The 21,230-nt window shown below is 42.7% G+C and overlaps 1 protein-coding gene across 1 annotated transcript in view; it reads left to right on the top strand.

Moving 5' to 3' along the window:
- The window catches only part of LOC135057865 (BPI fold-containing family C protein-like), a 75,342-nt gene that overhangs the window by 26,342 nt on the left and 27,770 nt on the right, over positions 1–21,230 (top strand). Inside the window, exons 4-7 of the mRNA XM_063963592.1 lie at positions 6,795–6,923; positions 7,012–7,167; positions 8,511–8,574; positions 13,572–13,632. Coding sequence (XP_063819662.1) covers positions 6,795–6,923; positions 7,012–7,167; positions 8,511–8,574; positions 13,572–13,632 — 410 coding nt within the window. The remainder of the gene's footprint in view (positions 1–6,794; positions 6,924–7,011; positions 7,168–8,510; positions 8,575–13,571; positions 13,633–21,230) is intronic.

Below are 21,230 nucleotides of genomic sequence, written 5' to 3'. Positions count from 1 at the left end.
TTCTCCCATTTTGAAAAAACAAAATTCTGACCCTAACTCTCTCTCAAACTACCGCCCTATCTCTCAGCTCCATTGTCTCTCTAAGCTACTTGAGAGACTTGCCTACACTCAATTCACAAACTTTCTTAACTCACACAACTTATTGGACCCACTTCAGTCAGGCTTCCGATCCCAACACTCCACAGAGACAGCACTGACTAAAGTGGTCACTACAAAGTCTAAAGGACATTACTCACTACTTATTCTTCTAGATCTATCTTCTGCCTCTGACACTGTTGCCCACTCTCTTCTCATACAAACACTACAATCCCTAGGTCTTAAAGACACAGCTCTTTCTTTCTTTCTTTCTTTCTTTCTTTCTTTCTTCCTATCCTACCTATCTAATAGCTTCTTCAGTGTTTACTTCTCTGAATCTACCTCCTTTTCGCTACCTCTTCAATACCTTCCCCTTTCAGTTGGAGTACTACAAGGCTCAGTCTTGGGTCCTCTGCATTTCTCAATCTATAACTCATCTCTTGGTAAACTAATCAGATCTTTTGGATTTCAGTATCATCTGTACTCAGATGATACTCAAATCTACCTATCCTCCACTGATTTGTCCCCATCTGTACTGGGCCGTGTCACTGAATGCCTTTCTGCCATTTCATCTTGGATGAGATCTCGCCTCCTCAAACTTAGTATTTCAAAAACAGAGTTAAATATATTTCTACTGGCCAATAGTAGTTACCAACCTGATATCTCTATCACTGTTGAAAACTTGACAATCTACCCTACCCCACAAGCTCGCTTCCTAGGTGTTATCCTTGACTCTGAACTGTCCTTTGTTCCCCACATTCAATCTGTCTCAAAATCATGTTACATGCATTTAAAAAACATATCCAAAATACGACCATACCTTACACAAGACACTGCTAAAACTGTAATCCATGCTCTCATTATCTCCAGCACTGATTATTGCAATAGTCTCCTAACTGGTCTTCCCAAAATGAGACTTTCACCACTACAATCCATTCTGAATGCAGCTGCAAGACTAATCTTCCTCGCTAGACGTTCATTGTCTGCAGAACCACTCTGTCAGTCCCTTTATTGGTTACCTGTATTCTACCGTATTCAATATAAAATACTTTAACTCACACACAAGGCCATTAACCAAACTACACCAAAGTACATCACTTTGCTGATCTCAAAATATCTCCCAACCCGACCTCTTCGCTCTTCACAAGATCTGCGTCTCTCATCCACACTCATTACTCGCTCCCACTCACGATTGCAGGACTTTCTTCGGGCTGCACCCACTCTGTGGAATGCCGTACCATGTACAATAAGACTCTCCTCTAGTCTCCAAACCTTCAAGCGTTCCCTGAAAACTCACCTCTTCAGACAAACATATCAAATTCCAGAACCGCCCACATAACTTTTATAAACCTTCCTATCAAATTGCATCTACTCTGCACAGTCCACACATATCCTCACATGTCTTCTCATTCTTCACTTTCCCTTCCTCTCGACCCCAGTTCATCATTGCTGTGTGACCATATCATACAGCCCACGAGGAACCTTTGGAATCTGGTGGACCATTCTGCAATAGATAGCACCCATCCATGTGTATCCATGCCAATTTCCCTATAGATTGTAAGCTTGCGAGCAGGGCCTTCCTACCTCTATGACTGTTTGTTATTACCCAGTTTTGTTATATCATTGTTATTTCCAATTGTAAAGCGCGATGGAATTTGCTGCGCTATATAAGAAACCGGTAATAAATAAATAAATAAATAGATTATCTTTAATTGTGCTCCAACTAATCAGCTTCTGGCTGTTATTTTGCAAACATATTACAGTTAGGAGCTCCATTTAAAGGCCCCATACTGTACATCAACAATCACAATTTATTCTTTCAGAGATACTGTGATTTTTTCCCCCCCAGATACAGTATATTGTTTCCCCAATCCATCTGACTTGCACATACATTGCAGATTTGTTTCAGTAATCTGCAGATGTTTTCCTTACAAAGTTTGTATCTACGCATTTTGAAAGTGTCTATACATCACCTCAATTGATTGTCTTTGATTGTCACTTGTTAAAAATGTAAATAAAGGTGGGTACTACTACCCACTGCTCCCATCCTACTCTTGAACTACCACCACAATGAAGCCTTCTGTTAATAGTTGAAAATGAGAAAAAAAATGTGAGGGGTCCTCCCGCCTCAAGCATATTCGTCCCTGGCCTCTTTGAGCTGTCTCTGGTCCAAACAGTATGGGGGAAAAAATAGTAGGGTTCCCCCATAACAATTTTTACAACTAGCATCGGGCTCCAAAAGTAGGGGGGTAATGCCACAACCAGAGGCCACACTTGACGAGTTTACCACAACCAAAGCATTAACCCCCCCAACTACTCAGCCCAGTCTGGGAATTCCATGGGAAATGGGACCTCCTAATATAGAGGTCCCTCCTCTCCAGAGGACCTCAGGCCTTTACTGAAGCCTGTGGCTATCCCCCACCCCCCATGGGTGGTGGGAACAGTTTTGAAAGCTTTCAGTTAAAGGACTATTTCATTTGGTCTGCGTGTACTGTCTTTACATTAATATTTATTTTACAGTGGGATTACAGGTCTCAGCAAGAATCCCCCATATGCCGGTACTTGGAGAACCACAAGTGCCAGCATTCGTGGTATTATGCACTTGCTGGTACCTATACTCTCCCTGTAAAATAAATATTGAAATAAAGACCAGATTAAAACACAGACCAAATTAAAAAGTCCTTTAATACACACTCACCTTCACAGTCACTCTACATACTCACCTTGTCCCCACCGATGGTCAGTCCCCTTGTCCAGTAGAATCAGAGATGAAGGTCTGCCCTCTTCTCCAGTACAATTCAAGATAAGTAAAAATTTAAAAAACTCCACCTGAACCATGCGGACCTAGCAGCGCTACATGTACATACTGTACATATAATGCTGTACCTGATAGTGAAAGCACCCACATGTGTTCATGCAGTATTGGATCCACACCAGCCAATCAGCATACATTACCATGGTGGTGGTATGATTGGATCTGACAGCAGTCTAGACCAAAACACACAAGATCTGATGCCAGGAAGATTGTGTTTAAAATGTTTGAAAGCATTTTTACTTTGCAGTATTGTATCCACACCTACCTAAAACTTTTGCCAGTACTGTATATCTTAGTAGTTAGCAGAGAAAACTCACTCACCCCTGTCTCGCCCGCTCTCCGACGGACACTTCCCAGCCTGCTATTCTATTCCACACATTGACAGATGGGGCGTGTACTGTGCATGTTAGGTTTGCTGCGTGCTGCAGAGCGTGATCAAAATCCTTAACTTGGATGAGGGAATTATATATATATATATATATATATATATATATATATATTGGCCCTTAGGGCCTAATGCAGACCTGATCGCAACAGCAAATTTGTTAGCTAATGGGCACAACCATGGGGGTAATTCCAAGTTGATCGCAGCAGGAATTTTTTTTAGCAGTTGGGCAAAACCATGTGCAGTGCAGGGGGGGGGGAGGGCAGATATAACATGTGCAGAGAGCGTTAGATTTGGGTGGGTTATATTGTTTCTGTGCAGGGTAAATACTGGCTGCTTTATTTTTACACTGCAATTTAGGTTGCAGATTGAACACACCACACCCAAATCTATCTCTCTCTGCACATGTTATATCTGCCCCTCCTGCAGTGCACATGGTTTTGCCCAACTGCTAAAAAATTTCCTGCTGCGATCAACTTGGAATTACGCCCCATGTGCATTGCAGGCGTGGCAGAAATAACATTTGCAGGGAGAGTTAGATTTGGGTGGGTTATAATGTTTCTGTGCAGGGCAGGGTCGGACTGGCCCACATGGGAACAGAGGAAACCACCGGTGGGCCCCACTGTCTGTGCCCCCCCCCCCCCCTCTTCTAGGGATCAGGTTCCAAACTCTATCCTAGTGCACTTGAATGGTGCATTATACATATGTTACATTATTCTTCACAAGATTACCAAGGGGCACAGAACATGTACTCTGTAATGGTTAGCCAAACCTCTGTGGTAGCTGGCCATGCTCCCACTGGAACCTGGCCACATCCTTGAGCATGGGCCCCAACAACAGCATTCCCCCGTTGGGCCCTCCATGCCCCAGTCCGACACTGGTGCAGGGTAAATACTGACAGCTTTATTTTTTACATTTAGATTTCAGTTTGAACACACCACACCCAAATCTAACTCTCTCTGCACATGTTATATCTGCCCCCCCCCCCCCCCCCCCGCAGTGCACATGGTTTTGCACATTAGCTAACAAATTTGCTGCTGCGATCAGGTCTGAATTAGGCCCATAACTTGATTCTGCCACCACAAGAGGGGGACCCGCTGTGCTCGCTGGCGGTATTACGGCTGGCGGGAACCTGACAGCTGGCATCCCGTCAGCTGGGATATCATACTGAACCCTACAGCAGAATGTCCATTGGAACATGACTGCTGATGCCAGTGCAACTGCATCTTTGGATGCTGTTGCTGGGCGTGACACTCCTGCATCTGACTAGCCACTCCCCTTTTACCTCCCGCCAAAAATTGCCTTTCTCTGCATCCAAATTCATTCTGCCAGTGGTAACCATTGGGATGCATGTACTCAGACACATGTGCAGATGTAAAACATTGGTCGCTAGCATCCGACATCGACACTGCATCTGCCTCTCACATGCCAGTCACTGAAGTACCAGTGGACTGAGGCTCTGCTCTTGTATGAAGTATCTTGTGTGGCTGTACGTTGTGGGCACAGAGTGGTAGTCACTCACTGATACCCCACACAATCTACATCATAATCAGTGGGTGGGGAGAACACTGTTGAAGGTTCTGTCAGGAGGGAAAAGTCCAGTCCTAACAGTGCTAGAGCCAGTGACATCACAAGGGAGGTTCGGGGAAGGAGGGGGGGGAGGGTTGCGTCGAGGGGTGACATCAAAGTACTTGCTCCTGCTCAGTGACAGGAGCCTGCTGCTGCACTGTAACATTATGTGCAGCAACCCTGCTCCTGTCACCCTGTAGTAGCTAGCACTGCAAGCATGACAGTCACCGGGGGCAGACCGCATCTCCCGGATCCCTGCAGTATGAAATGGGGGTCAGAAGCTAAACCACACCCCTCCCACAAAGCCACACCCCCATCCAATGAAGCCACGCCTATTTTACGACCACGGCCTCACCGGGCGCACTCTAGGTGAGTGATACCTCTGGCTAGAGCGAGTAGACAGAAGTGAGGGCGTATCTGAAAGTCTTCCAGTCATTGAGAGCTGCAAGGGTAGAGTGCTGCAGTTCTCTACTGCACTGCTGTTACTCACTTCCCTTGCAGCATTATGTAATATACACATTAAATATATTAGTAATAAATATGTGTATCAATATATATATATATATATATATATACGCATATAAATATACACAGTATATATCTCTATCTATCCATCTATCTATCTATCTATCTATCTATATATATATATATATATATATATATATATTTATAGAGAGAGAGAGAGAGAGAGAGAGATACACACGCTAGAATTTGTACCCAGGTCACTAGCTAGTGTGGCTGCCATGTACTGTAGCCTCATCACCCCTGCAGAAACTGCTTAGTAGTGGACTTGTTATACAGTAAACTTGAAATCTGGGCGTCGAAATGGAGAATAAGGTTCAATATAGAAAAATGCAAGGTTATGCATTTCGTGACTAAAAATAAACTTGCATCCTACATATTAAACAGGGAAAGTCTAGGGGTGACAGTTTTGGAAAAAGATTTGGGGGTACTCATTGATAATAAGCTTAATAACCGTATACAATGTCAAAGCGCAGTAAAGAAGGCAAGTAAGGTGCTAGCGTGCATAAATCGGGGAATTGAGACAAGGGACGAGAGTGTAATCCTGCTGCTGTACAAATCATAGGTACGTCCGCACCTGGAATATTGTGTTCAGTTTTGGGCACCACTGTATAAAAAAGATATCGGTGAACTCGAAAGGGTTCAAAGGCAAGCTACTAAACTGATTAAAGGGCTAGAGGGACTGGAGTACGAGGAAAGGCTTACTAGGCTGAATATGTATACACTGGAAAAGAGGCGTCTAAGAGGAGACATTATTAATGTCTTCAAATATGTAAAGGGTCATTACAAAGAGTTATCAGAGGAGTTATTTATTAAAAGAACTCTCTTTAGGACATGTGGGCACTCGCTGAGGCTGGAGGAGAGAAAATTCCATACGCAACGGAGGAAAGTGTTCTTCACTGTTAGGGCAATAAGGATTTGGAATTCCCTGCCAGGGAAGGTGATAATGGTGGACTCTGTAAATGCATTTAAAAGGGGATTGGATAAATTTCTGATTGAAAAGGATATCCAAGGTTACAACATTTAAAATATTGACGTTGTTAATCCGGGTGTAACATGATTTGTAGTTGTTAACTAGTCATAAAACATTCTTCAGCAGGTACAGTAAAATCAATTCAACTTAATACAAAATACAGGTTATACACGATGGGCATTTTGCCTCTTTTCAACCTCAATTACTATGTTACTACGATGTTACTAGTAAGGATTAGCTTTGCCAATGAATCAGAATAAGCATACAGAAAGTACAAATTAATTTTGACTTTTTCCTTTATCAGCCCACATTAATATGTGTATTAAAGCTATAACAGCTTGGAAGAACAAATACCAATAAAAGCTTACCTTTCTAACAAAACTTCAGTAGAAAGTGAGGCTAATACTGAACAATATATTTACTTTTGCTCTTTATATGTGTGTTTACTTTTTCAGGATACGGCTGACAAGTTTTTATTGTCCAACTATCTCTTCAAAATGGGTGTCTGGAACGGGATTGCAGATATCAATGAAGGATGGCAGCGCTACAATCAATAGTACCTACAGCATAGATTACTGGCTGGTGTAAGTAGGGCTTTTTCTGATGATTGCAGTGATATTATTCAGTGACTGAAGACAAAATAAACTCAAGAAATTTGTATTTAAATTTCAGAAAGGACAGCGCATCAAGTGTGTTGACTTTAAGTGAGATATCTGTCTCCTTGGTCCTGGGGGTTCATGAAGGTGATCCAGGCATGCCATCCATTTCCCTTCTTGACTGCCAATCTACTGTTCAAGGGATTGATGTCAAGCTTTTGAGCGACGTTAGGTAACTGTAATTTAGTATTGCTACAGTACTTTATTATTAGTTGATTATTAAACATAGTTTCTCTGGCCAGGATAGAACATATATATTTGTGAATAGATGAAAATTAGATAAATTATGTGTTATAACACTATCTAATGAGTGTCTCAGGTGAAGGATGAGCACTTAGGGAATGATTCTGATTTGGGAATAAAGTAAAACATTGCAAGTAACTGTGCACTTGGGAATAGACATGTTACACTGCAGGTGGGGCAGTATAACATCTGCAGAGAGATTTACATTTGGGAGGGCAGTGTCCAAACTGAAATCTAAATGACAGTGTAAAAACAAAGCTGTCCAGAATCTGTGGGCTACATGTAAATAAAGCCAGTATTTACCCTGCATGAATTTTTTTTCTTTATGTACTTACTCCCCTTGCAGTGCACAAGACCTGTTCTGTGCAAGTGCAGAATGGGTGTCCAGGTCTGAACCGCCAGCCTGTGTAAGCTTCAGCTTACTCAGGCTGACCGCAGCCTAAAACCGTTGTGATGGTGACGTGAGGCTGCAGCACTCAGATCTCGCAAATGCTGACAATAGGCGTCTATCTCCTACAGACGCCTCCTGCTGCATTTGAATTTTACACACACAGAATTGCACAGCTGCTTCATTGTGGCTGTGCAGTTCCCTACCATCATGAATTACTTCCCAGGTGCACAGTTACTTGCTCTTTGTTACTTTTTTTCCAACATCACAATAATGGTTTAATGAGTGGTTTACATAAAGGCAAAGACACGGTTTATAAGTCACACTCTTAGGCGGCATGGTCAACTTCTCTTCTGGAGGTGGAGCACCATGTAAAGGGAGCCACAGTATTTTCAGTATAATATTGCCTCACCCTCAAACACTTGGCTTACCCATTAGTACTGGGACATGATAGCTGTTGCTGATGATTACTTATGCCCCTACAAGCTGGCAAATTTCCAGGTCTCAGCCCCGACCCTGCCAAATAGCAGGGTCAGGGACCAGAGACTTCATCCTGATTATTTTGCTTTCACACTAAGCAAAATACTGGGTTGCTGAGAGTTCACATGCAGTAACCCAGGAATTTGCTGCTGGTGTGAAAGTGGTATTAGTGCTAAATGGATAAAGGGGAATGGTCAGGGGGGAGGGGGGGGGGGAGAGGTGTCAATGTTACATTTAATAACAAAGGTGTTTTATTGTTATAAAACATTACTTTCTTAAAACAAAATAGATCCTAATAATAGCACTTCTAAGTCACTGACATAAATTATGCCTCGCTGTTCAGTATTTTGCTAGTACTCTACCAGCTTTCTTGGGAGCTAATACTTACATTCTATTTTCTTAAGTTATATCTATAATGATCTCCAGAAATCTATCCAGAATTTGGTTGGAACAAATATTAATCAACAGGTAAGATATGGAAAAAGATACAGTAAGTAATATTCTTAAAGATGAGTGAAAAAGTTATATGATCTCCTAATTATGTTTAGTACGCCTTAGACTCTAATAGCAATGTAGAAAAAGATTAAAAAGTACTTAGGAAAATGTAGGAGTTCTCTTAAAGAAGTGGCAGTAATAGAATCTTTGATTATTTTGAGGTTTTTGATATTAATAAAACAGTTTTTTATTAAATAGTAATCCTGCGAATTAACATTTGAATACTGAGAATTTCTATCTATCTATCTATCTATCTATCTATCTATCTATCTATCTATCTATCTATCTATCTATCTATCGACTCCTTAAGTGCAGTACTGTGTGGAAAATATCATGAATTCCAATAGCGCTGTAAATAAAAGTGGTTTGGCTGGATCACACTGGTGGGATTTATTTTGACAAGTATGAGACTGAGGGTGGCACAAAATCATACAGCACATATGCAGGTAATGAAGTATACTATATACAACTAACATGATCTTGGCATCTAGTTATGTTTGTGGTATGTGAAGTAGGCTTTGGCTTCTTGGGAATGCGAGCAAGGCTATATTTAATTGCATGCAGCTCTTCAGGCCACCCAGATGTTGATGTAGCACAATGTACATAAAGGTTTTAGATGTAAGTTACATGGTCACATGGCCACAGCAATCTGGCAATGACTATATTTACCTCCCTCAACTCTGCCTAATTAGATTATTAAGCCTAATTAGTTTAATGGTTAATCAGGGACTGAAAACAGGCCTAATGCTGGGGATACACTATACAATTATCTGGCAGATCTGGCTGGATGGAATTAAAATCTGGTAATGGAGAGAAGAATGGCAATTGACCATTTGCTCCCGAACACTGGAAAATGGACGAAAAACTGTCATTTATACAGATTGGTTAAATCCTTGATTTGACCAATCTATCTGAACAACAGGTTGTGTCCGTTTTCCACTGTTTGGGAGCAAATTGTTGATTGCCATTCTTCTCATCCATTACCAGATTTTCATTCCAACCAGCCAGATCTGGCATTTAATCTGCCAGATAATTGTATAATGTATGCCAAGCTTTAGTCTTTACTATCAGTGACACAACTTCTGTGCTTTACACAGGACAATGCTCCAATGAGTAAAATGGATTAGGCCTGACAATGAAGTGACAGTTGTTTCCAGCAGGAACTGCAAGAAATCAAAAAAGTATTTGTTTTTTTTAATTATAATGGGAGCAGTTCCAAAATCTTTAATAAATATATAATTTGAACAATCGCTCTGATATACTCAAGACAGATAATTGGTAGCATTTGCTCACATAAAGGTTATTGCACATGCCATTATTTTTTTCTCTCAAATAACCAATTACTGTATAACTTTTATCCATGGAAGACATTTTTTGTGAAAGGACTTCTGTACTATAAAGACATTTATACACGTCTTCAACTCAAAATATAATCCAACACTAGAAAGCAGCACAGTGCGAGGAAAACCATGGTTTTTATCAAATGGCATTTAGTATATCTTAGGCATACTGCTTAAAATGACAGGGATGGCCTTCAGAGGGTTAACCATTGATGGTCTCCATCGATTTTGCTATTGGTGCTTAGCATCGTTGATATGAAACCATCTATGGTCACTGGCCATTCCTAATGACAGTTTAAACATTTATACAGAAATACTGTACCTGAAGCATGAACCATTCACTGGTCCACCAGAAATGGTCCTGAAACAGAGATGTAAGTAAATCTGTTGGTTTACATCAGAGGTTCCAAACCAACAAGCACAATAACAGTTTAGGTTTTCAACTTTGATGTAACCATCTGTGATCAAGCATGGATATCACTAAACCTTAGATTGTTACTGTGCCTTGAGGACTGTGGTTGGTAAACACTGGTTTACATATATCTTTAATGTTAGAGATCTGCGTATGCACCGTTGCTGTACTGCACATGTGCAAGTCTCCTTCTCTGATATCACTTGCAGTGCCCCCAAACTGCAGCATGATTTACATGAGGGCTGGGCTGCCTCATTTCCTAAAAACAGGGGAGTGATGGCCCCATTTTCTAGGAGTGTCTGCGTCTTTTGACACAAATTTACTGGTCTCACAAATGGGCAGGAGGCAGCCATTGTGAGTAAGCTTAGACTTACTAAGGTGGTTGATGTTGCTGCCATCTCAGCGATGATCACGATGGTGTGATCTGATGCTGCATCTTCAGACACAGCACTTGGATCTCAGATGATGGCAGAAGGTATATTTTTCCTTCAGATGCCTCTTGCAGGATTAGCATATTTTCACACAGCTCCTGTGCAAAAGCGTCAAATCGGAATCAGGCCCAATATATCTAAAGTGACTATAGAGTTGCTGGTTGCATATTTTGTACCAGTGTTTTTTATATATGTGGCGGGATGTAATGGAGTCCGAGATCACCGGAGATGCAGGATATGGGCAGATCGTGGAAGTTTTTTTAAAAGGGCAATCACTTACAGGGCATGGTTTTGCCTTGTAAGTGATTACCCCTTTAAAAAAACATCAGAGATCGTATGGCAACCCGCACCTCTGGCAATCTCGGACTCCATTACATCCTGCCAATGTTATATTAGCGACCTGCTCCGGATTCGCACTGAAGCAATTTTAAATTTACGGCAATAGGCTTTTTTAACCAAGATCTTATAAGATTTCCCTGTAGACGACATTAATCATTTTTGCTCCTAACGTCAACACAAAAACATTAAGGTGGACATTTACTAAGCAGTGATAAGAGCGGAGAAGTGAGCCAGTGGAGAAGTTGCCCATGGCAACCAATCAGCACTGAAGTAACATCTATAATTTGCATACTATAAAATTATACAGAGCTGCTGATTGGTTGATAGGGCCACTTCTCCACTGGCTCACTTCTCCACTCTTATCACTGCTTAGTAAATGTCCCCCTTAGTTTTGATGTGACATGCGAAAGGGCCACATAAAGTTGTCCATCCGCCCTCTGTTGGTTTGGCCTTCACCTGTTCATCTTCCATTCCTATTGGTTTTTGCTGAAAACACAGAGAAAAACGTAAAACTTAAAAAAGTATAGAAATAGAAACATTGAACTTTGTGGAAAAAGAATTGGTCTTCATATATAACTTAAATAGTCACCAAAAAAAAGATAAAAACTGAAATTTTGTATCAGTAAACAGGGCTTACAACAATTTTCTAGAGAAGCTGGATATTACAGGTTGAGTATCCCATATCCAAATATTCCGAAATACGGAATATTCCGAAATACGGACTTTTTTGAGTGAGAGTGAGATAGTGAAACCTTTGTTTTTTGATGGCTCAATGTACACAAACTTTGTTTAATACACAAAGTTATTAAAAATATTGTATTAAATGACCTGCAGGCTGTGTGTATAAGGTGTATATGAAACATAAATGAATTGTGTGAATGTACACACACTTTGTTTAATGCACAAAGTTATAAAAAATATTGGATAAAATGACCTTCAGGCTGTGTGTATAAGGTGTATATGTAACATAAATGCATTCTGTGCTTAGATTTAGGCCCCATCACCATGATATCTCATTATGGTATGCAATTATTCCAAAATACGGAAAAATCCCATATCCAAAATACCTCTGGTCCCAAGCATTTTGGATAAGGGAGACTCAACCTGTATTACGTATCAATCTCTACATAGAATAAAATAAGGGAGGTTATTCAGAGATGGACGCAGTTCTTGCCACCCACAGCAAGATCTGCCTCTATCTACTCACATGCTGGGGGCCTCCCAGCACTGGGTAATGCTGCCAATCATGTATGTGGTGCTGCCCCACAATGCGTCAGCAATTAAATTGCGAACCCATCAATTTAAGGTCGACCCCACGCAGCCGCCCCAAAACACTCCTGACATGCCCCCATTTTACCCAGAATGCCTCTGCAAACGGCGCAAAGGGTTGTGCTCACACACTGCGGCTGTTTGGCGTGCACAAATCCCCTGAATGCAACTGCTGCACACAGACGCGCGGCTGTGTTCGGGTCTGAATAGATCCCAAAGTTTAATAAATAAAGAAATATACAGATTGGACGGCCATTATTTTCTTTGACTTGCTTTGACTTCACAGTGAAACAAGCATAATTCTAAGTAAGTCCTATTTATTTATTTATATATTTATATATAGTGTCAGTAAATTTGGGGTTGGCATTTGGACGTAGAGTCCCCCGTGCCTGTTCTTGCTGGGCTGTCTCAGGGCATCACCATTTAAAGTCACTGTTTATATCATGTTTGTCTATTATTTATGTATGCACATTTTTTTCACATACTCTCTACCTTTAAACTCATAGTAGGGACCATCACATACCTACACTTTATATCACTTTACTATCACTATTTTTTAGTGTGATGCCCTGGGGGGGTCCTTTGCTGGATCATGTTTGGGGGTTCCCTGTGTTCCAGATGTTGGCCCCATAGTGTTAGGAACCTGCTCGACAAGAGGTGACCTGGACGATTGGTGGGCAGGCTGATATCATTGGCCAACGATATACCAAAAACCTCTTATGACATATATTTTATCATACTGTAATGATCGTTTAGTGAATCTGCACCCCCTTTGTCTGTGTATTAACTTAAATCCTAACTACTCTGGTCTCCCTTATGTCATGGATTAATGTTTCATACACCTAAACCTTCTACAACAAACAGAATTGCGAAAACCGCATCAAAATCCATTCAGTGAGTTTCGAGATTAGCCCGAACAAACAGACAGATGCCTAACGGGGGCTTTATTTTATACTATTAGAGATGTATTTACCCGTAGCATGTCAGGTAGACCTAATGCTCTAACTGTTTATTTTAAATTAATAGTTTAGCTTTAAAGAATAAAAGGTATACTAACATTTTAAAAATTAGAGTGTGTGTGTTAAATATATATAATTATATATACTATATAAAACTATATAGATATATTGGATATTTAGTAAACATTTGCTATATGTAGAACTCTTATCTTTATTACAGATATGTGCAGCACTGAGAAATAGTGTGAATCAATGGGATCAGTCCTTGAGCCATTTAAATTGTGAGTACTTCAACATATAACGTGATTTATGGCTAAGGGTCTGATTCTTAGGTGTATACAAAAGCACCCGCAGCGGTCGCCCATCTACTAACGCTTTCCCTTGCGTACCCCCGCATGGCCAAATGTGCAAGGACTGAGATGCCCACTTTGAGTATATGTACACGCAGTAATACTGATTGATTTGACCTTCAACACCAACATCGGTTGCACAATCAAAACTTGCACCACCCCTATGGCAGGTGCCATTTCTCTGTCCGTGTTTCCTCCTATGCAGCCACATTCACTGTTACTCCTGCAACCCTCCCGTAACATGCAAATTGTTCAGACCATTTTTGCATGCATTTGTAGCCTCGTCCCTTTCACCCCCCAGTAACACTCACTACATTGTCAATACACTGCTCCAAGCATGTGCCTGAGTAATAACTGTGTCTCTGCATGGGGAAAGTCCAGGAACGGTGTGAATTGTCCAACATTGGCAGTGCGCACACCTCAGAATCATGCCCGAATACTTTTGAACCACACCCAATATAACCAAACTTATTGAATACCCCCTTCATGCTGTTACATATTCATAGTCATTGTTATTAACCTTTTATATGGTGCCACAAGGGCTCCACAGCACCTTACAAAGTATATATAAGGAAGACAATGCAAACATAAGAAAATAGTGTCAAAGACTTACAGTACAATTCACTGTAGAACATAGGATCCAAGGTATAAAATCATTGCAGCATATGCTGCCAAAATATCCACAAAGTAATGACAGGTGATTGCAAAGGTTTGTTGCTGCTGATGGCAATAAATAGTTGATAGTCTAGATCAGGGAAGAAAAAGCAAAAAAGGAAAGCAGCCCTTTCTTGTTACAGTTTACAATCTATTGGGGGTGGGCAGAAAGACAGGAGTGACAGAAGAGAGAGACATAGAGCAAGGTGCATAAAGTGGTGGTTTTGGAATTACAGCAGGAGAGCCTTAGTCAGGGGCGGATTGGGATCGAACACCAGCCCGGGAAATTTATGGAAGCAGCCCTAATGAGGGCAGAGTCTGTAGAGGGGAAGAGGTCTGTCAAGAGGGCGGGGTCACTCCTCAGAGGTCCTGATTCTGAGATAGACGCAGTTGGGGCCTCCTATGCTTTACGTTATCCTAATGTTTACCTGCGACTTTATGCATGTGCTGCTACAATGCCCTTCCCTGATGTACATCTATAAGTCTGAATATACAATGACTAATATGCCTACTTTCAGTGTCTACTGACACTGCTGTCATGCCTTTAATCTACTTCTGATTTTATTGATTTTTTTATTCTACAAACCCCTTTTTTTAACCTTATATGTGTCAAAGTATAGGCACGGGGAGCACACACTACATACAGCATAGTACAGGGAGGGGAAGCACCCACTACATACAGCACGGTACAAGGAGGGAGCACACACTACATACAGCACAGTACAGTACATGGAGGGAGCACACACTACATACAGCACAGTACAGGGAGGGAGCACACACTAAATACAGCACAGTACAGGGAGGGAGCACACACTACATACAGAACAGCACATGGAGGGAGCACTCACTACATACAGCACAGCACAGGGATGGAGCACACACTACATACAGAACAGCACATGGAGGGAGCCCGCACTACATACAGCACAGTACAGGGAGGGAGCAGACACTACATACAGCACAGGGATGGAGCACACACTACATACAGCACAGTACAGGGAGGGAGCACACACTACATACAGCACAGGGAGGGAGCACACACTACATACAGCACAGTACAGGAAGGGAGCACACACTACATACAGCACAGTACAGGGATGGAGCACACACTACATACAGCACAGTACAGGGAGGGAGCACACACTACATACAGCACAGTACAGGGAGGGGGAGCACACACTACATACAGCACTGTACAGGGAGGTAGCACACACTACATACAACACAGTACAGGGAGGGGGAGCACACACTACATACAGCACAGTACAGGGAGGGGGAGCACACACTACATACAGCACAGTACAGGGAGGGAGCACACACTACATACAGAACAGTACAGGGAGGGAGCACACACTACATACAGCACAGTACAGGGAGGGAACCCCTAGTACCCCTAGTACCCCTAGGGGTGTGGCAGCAGCACTGAGTATTTCAGCAGAGAGCAAACTTTGGAATGCCTGAAGCAATTTACAACAAACTTGGTACACATGTGACTTACAATCTGGAAACAAACTCTGTGGGGGTCAGACACCTCTAGCACCCCTAGGGGTGACACAGCAGCACTAAGTATTTCAGCAGACAGCATAACTCTGGAATGCCTGCAACAACAAACTTGGTACACATCTGACTTACAATCTGGGAACAAACTCTGTGGGGGTAAGACACCCCTAGGGGTGGGACAGCAGCACAGAGTATTTCAGGAGATAGCATAACTCCCGAATGCCTGGACCAATTTACAACAAGCTTGGTACACATATGCCTTACAATCTGGGAACAAACACTGTGGGGGTAACACACTTAGCACCGCTAGGGGAGGGACAGCAGCACAGAGTATTTCAGCAGACAACATAACTCCAGAATGCCTGGACCTATTTACAACAAACTTGGTACACATATGATTTACAGTTTGGGAACAAACACTGTGGTGGTAAGACACCCCTAGCACCCCTAGGGGTGGGCCAGCAGCACAGACTATATCAGGACATGCATGATATGTCAGTGATAACAGGGCTGCATGTGACAGGGCCAGTGACATGATGTGAGGAGGGGAATGCAGGTAGCACAAACCCACACACTGAGAGTTATATAGTGGAAGTAGCACGGTCCCCCGGCAGCACAGAGTATATCAGGAGATACATAATGTGCTGCGCTATATAATAAACTGTGAAAAATCGATAATTTCACAGGGGCACTGACATGATGTGAGAAGGGCAATGGAGGCAGCAGGAAGCCACAGACTGAGAGTTGTATAGTGGGAAGAGCAGGGTCCCTTGGGGGACCAAAAAGGGGCCCGGCCACTACACAAAGTGCGTCAGGGAAGCAAGATATGCCGAAACTAGATCTCCAACCAACGTAAATTAATGAACAACTATCATTCTAATTTACCATCCTCATCCCATAGCAAAGCACGGGTATTCAGCTATCTACAATGTTATTTATACTGTGCGTTTAAAATGTAAATCTATTTTCGTAAACAGACATTCTTAAAATCCCGGGAATCGCCAGGTACTCCAACTAGTGTATGTATATATATATATATATATATATATTAGAGATGAGCGGGTTCGGTTTCTCTGAATCCGAACCCGCCAGAACTTCATGTTTTTTTTCACGGGTCCGAGCGACTCGGATCTTCCCGCCTTGCTCGGTTAACCCGAGCGCGCCCGAACGTCATCATGACGCTGTCGGATTCTCGCGAGGCTCGGATTCTATCGCGAGACTCGGATTCTATATAAGGAGCCGCGCGTCGCCGCCATTTTCACACGTGCATTGAGATTGATAGGGAGAGGACGTGGCTGGCGTCCTCTCCGTTTAGAATAGATTAGAGAGACACTTGATTTACTAATTTTGGGGAGCATTAGGAGTACTCAGTACAGTGCAGAGTTTTGCTGATAGTGACCAGTGACCACCAGTTTTATTTATAATCCGTTCTCTGCCTGAAAAAAGCGATACACAGCACACAGTGACTCAGTCACATACCATATCTGTGTGCACTGCTCAGGCTCAGGCCAGTGTGCTGCATCATCTATTATCTATATATAATATTATATATATCTGTCTGACTGCTCAGCTCACACAGCTTATAATTGTGGGGGAGACTGGGGAGCACTACTGCAGTGCCAGTTATAGGTTATAGCAGGAGCCAGGAGTACATAATATATTATATAGTGAGTGACCACCAGCAGACACACAGTGCAGTTTATTTAATATATCCGTTCTCTGCCTGAAAAAAGCGATACACACAGTGACTCAGTCAGTCACATACCATATCTGTGTGCACTGCTCAGGCTCAGGCCAGTGTGCAGCATCATCTATATATATTATATATCTGTCTGACTGCTCAGCTCACACAGCTTATAATTGTGGGGGAGACTGGGGAGCACTACTGCAGTGCCAGTTATAGGTTATAGCAGGAGCCAGGAGTACATAATATTATATTAAAATTAAACAGTGCACACTTTTGCTGCAGGAGTGCCACTGCCAGTGTGACTAGTGACCAGTGACCTGACCACCAGTATATATAATATTAGTAGTATACTATCTCTTTATCAACCAGTCTATATTAGCAGCAGACACAGTACAGTGCGGTAGTTCACGGCTGTGGCTACTAGAGATGAGCGGGTTCGGTTTCTCTGAATCCGAACCCGCCAGAACTTCATGTTTTTTTTCACGGGTCCGAGCGACTCGGATCTTCCCGCCTTGCTCGGTTAACCCGAGCGCGCCCGAACGTCATCATGACGCTGTCGGATTCTCGCGAGGCTCGGATTCTATCGCGAGACTCGGATTCTATATAAGGAGCCGCGCGTCGCCGCCATTTTCACACGTGCATTGAGATTGATAGGGAGAGGACGTGGCTGGCGTCCTCTCCGTTTAGAATAGATTAGAGAGACACTTGATTTACTAATTTTGGGGAGCATTAGGAGTACTCAGTACAGTGCAGAGTTTTGCTGATAGTGACCAGTGACCACCAGTTTTATTTATAATCCGTTCTCTGCCTGAAAAAAGCGATACACAGCACACAGTGACTCAGTCACATACCATATCTGTGTGCACTGCTCAGGCTCAGGCCAGTGTGCTGCATCATCTATTATCTATATATAATATTATATATATCTGTCTGACTGCTCAGCTCACACAGCTTATAATTGTGGGGGAGACTGGGGAGCACTACTGCAGTGCCAGTTATAGGTTATAGCAGGAGCCAGGAGTACATAATATATTATATAGTGAGTGACCACCAGACACACAGTGCAGTTTATTTAATATATCCGTTCTCTGCCTGAAAAAAGCGATACACACAGTGACTCAGTCAGTCACATACCATATCTGTGTGCACTGCTCAGGCTCAGGCCAGTGTGCTGCATCATCTATATATATTATATATCTGTCTGACTGCTCAGCTCACACAGCTTATAATTGTGGGGGAGACTGGGGAGCACTACTGCAGTGCCAGTTATAGGTTATAGCAGGAGCCAGGAGTACATAATATTATATTAAAATTAAACAGTGCACACTTTTGCTGCAGGAGTGCCACTGCCAGTGTGACTAGTGACCAGTGACCTGACCACCAGTATATATAATATTAGTAGTATACTATCTCTTTATCAACCAGTCTATATTAGCAGCAGACACAGTACAGTGCGGTAGTTCACGGCTGTGGCTACCTCTGTGTCGGCACTCGGCAGCCCGTCCATAATTGTATATACCACCTAACCGTGGTTTTTTTTTCTTTCTTTATACATACATACTAGTTACGAGTATACTATCTCTTTATCAACCAGTCTATATATTAGCAGCAGACACAGTACAGTGCGGTAGTTCACGGCTGTGGCTACCTCTGTGTCGGCACTCGGCAGCCCGTCCATAATTGTATATACCACCTAACCGTGGTTTTTTTTTCTTTCTTTATACATACATACTAGTTACGAGTATACTATCTCTTTATCAACCAGTCTATATATTAGCAGCAGACACAGTACAGTGCGGTAGTTCACGGCTGTGGCTACCTCTGTGTCGGCACTCGGCAGCCCGTCCATAATTGTATATACCAGCTAACCGTGGTTTTTTTTTCTTTCTTTATACATACATACTAGTTACGAGTATACTATCTCTTTATCAACCAGTCTATATTAGCAGCAGACACAGTACAGTGCGGTAGTTCACGGCTGTGGCTACCTCTGTGTCGGCACTCGGCAGCCCGTCCATAATTGTATATACCACCTAACCGTGGTTTTTTTTTCTTTCTTTATACATACATACTAGTTACGAGTATACTATCTCTTTATCAACCAGTCTATATATTAGCAGCAGACACAGTACAGTGCGGTAGTTCACGGCTGTGGCTACCTCTGTGTCGGCACTCGGCAGCCCGTCCATAATTGTATATACCACCTAACCGTGGTTTTTTTTTCTTTCTTTATACATACATACTAGTTACGAGTATACTATCTCTTTATCAACCAGTCTATATATTAGCAGCAGACACAGTACAGTGCGGTAGTTCACGGCTGTGGCTACCTCTGTGTCGGCACTCGGCAGCCCGTCCATAATTGTATATACCACCTAACCGTGGTTTTTTTTTCTTTCTTTATACATACATACTAGTTACGAGTATACTATCTCTTTATCAACCAGTCTATATATTAGCAGCAGACACAGTACAGTGCGGTAGTTCACGGCTGTGGCTACCTCTGTGTCGGCACTCGGCAGCCCGTCCATAATTGTATACTAGTATCCAATCAATCCATCTCCATTGTTTACCTGAGGTGCCTTTTAGTTGTGCCTATTAAAATATGGAGAACAAAAATGTTGAGGTTCCAAAATTAGGGAAAGATCAAGATCCACTTCCACCTCGTGCTGAAGCTGCTGCCACTAGTCATGGCCGAGACGATGAAATGCCAGCAACGTCGTCTGCCAAGGCCGATGCCCAATGTCATAGTACAGAGCATGTCAAATCCAAAACACCAAATATCAGTAAAAAAAGGACTCCAAAACCTAAAATAAAATTGTCGGAGGAGAAGCGTAAACTTGCCAATATGCCATTTACCACACGGAGTGGCAAGGAACGGCTGAGGCCCTGGCCTATGTTCATGGCTAGTGGTTCAGCTTCACATGAGGATGGAAGCACTCAGCCTCTCGCTAGAAAAATGAAAAGACTCAAGCTGGCAAAAGCAGCACAGCAAAGAACTGTGCATTCTTCGAAATCCCAAATCCACAAGGAGAGTCCAATTGTGTCGGTTGCGATGCCTGACCTTCCCAACACTGGACGTGAAGAGCATGCGCCTTCCACCATTTGCACGCCCCCTGCAAGTGCTGGAAGGAGCACCCGCAGTCCAGTTCCTGATAGTCAGATTGAAGATGTCAGTGTTGAAGTACACCAGGATGAGGAGGATATGGGTGTTGCTGGCGCTGGGGAGGAAATTGACCAGGAGGATTCTGATGGTGAGGTGGTTTGTTTAAGTCAGGCACCCGGGGAGACACCTGTTGTCCGTGGGAGGAATATGGCCGTTGACATGCCAGGTGAAAATACCAAAAAAATCAGCTCTTCGGTGTGGAGGTATTTCACCAGAAATGCGGACAACAGGTGTCAAGCCGTGTGTTCCCTTTGTCAAGCTGTAATAAGTAGGGGTAAGGACGTTAACCACCTCGGAACATCCTCCCTTATACGTCACCTGCAGCGCATTCATAATAAGTCAGTGACAAGTTCAAAAACTTTGGGTGACAGCGGAAGCAGTCCACTGACCAGTAAATCCCTTCCTCTTGTAACCAAGCTCACGCAAACCACCCCACCAACTCCCTCAGTGTCAATTTCCTCCTTCCCCAGGAATGCCAATAGTCCTGCAGGCCATGTCACTGGCAATTCTGACGAGTCCTCT

This window comes from Pseudophryne corroboree, chromosome 3 (genome assembly GCF_028390025.1).
Source record: "Pseudophryne corroboree isolate aPseCor3 chromosome 3, aPseCor3.hap2, whole genome shotgun sequence".
NCBI classification, from domain to species: domain Eukaryota; kingdom Metazoa; phylum Chordata; class Amphibia; order Anura; family Myobatrachidae; genus Pseudophryne; species Pseudophryne corroboree.
Note: the sequence above shows the minus strand (reverse complement) of the source record. Positions and strands in the feature narration are given on the sequence as shown.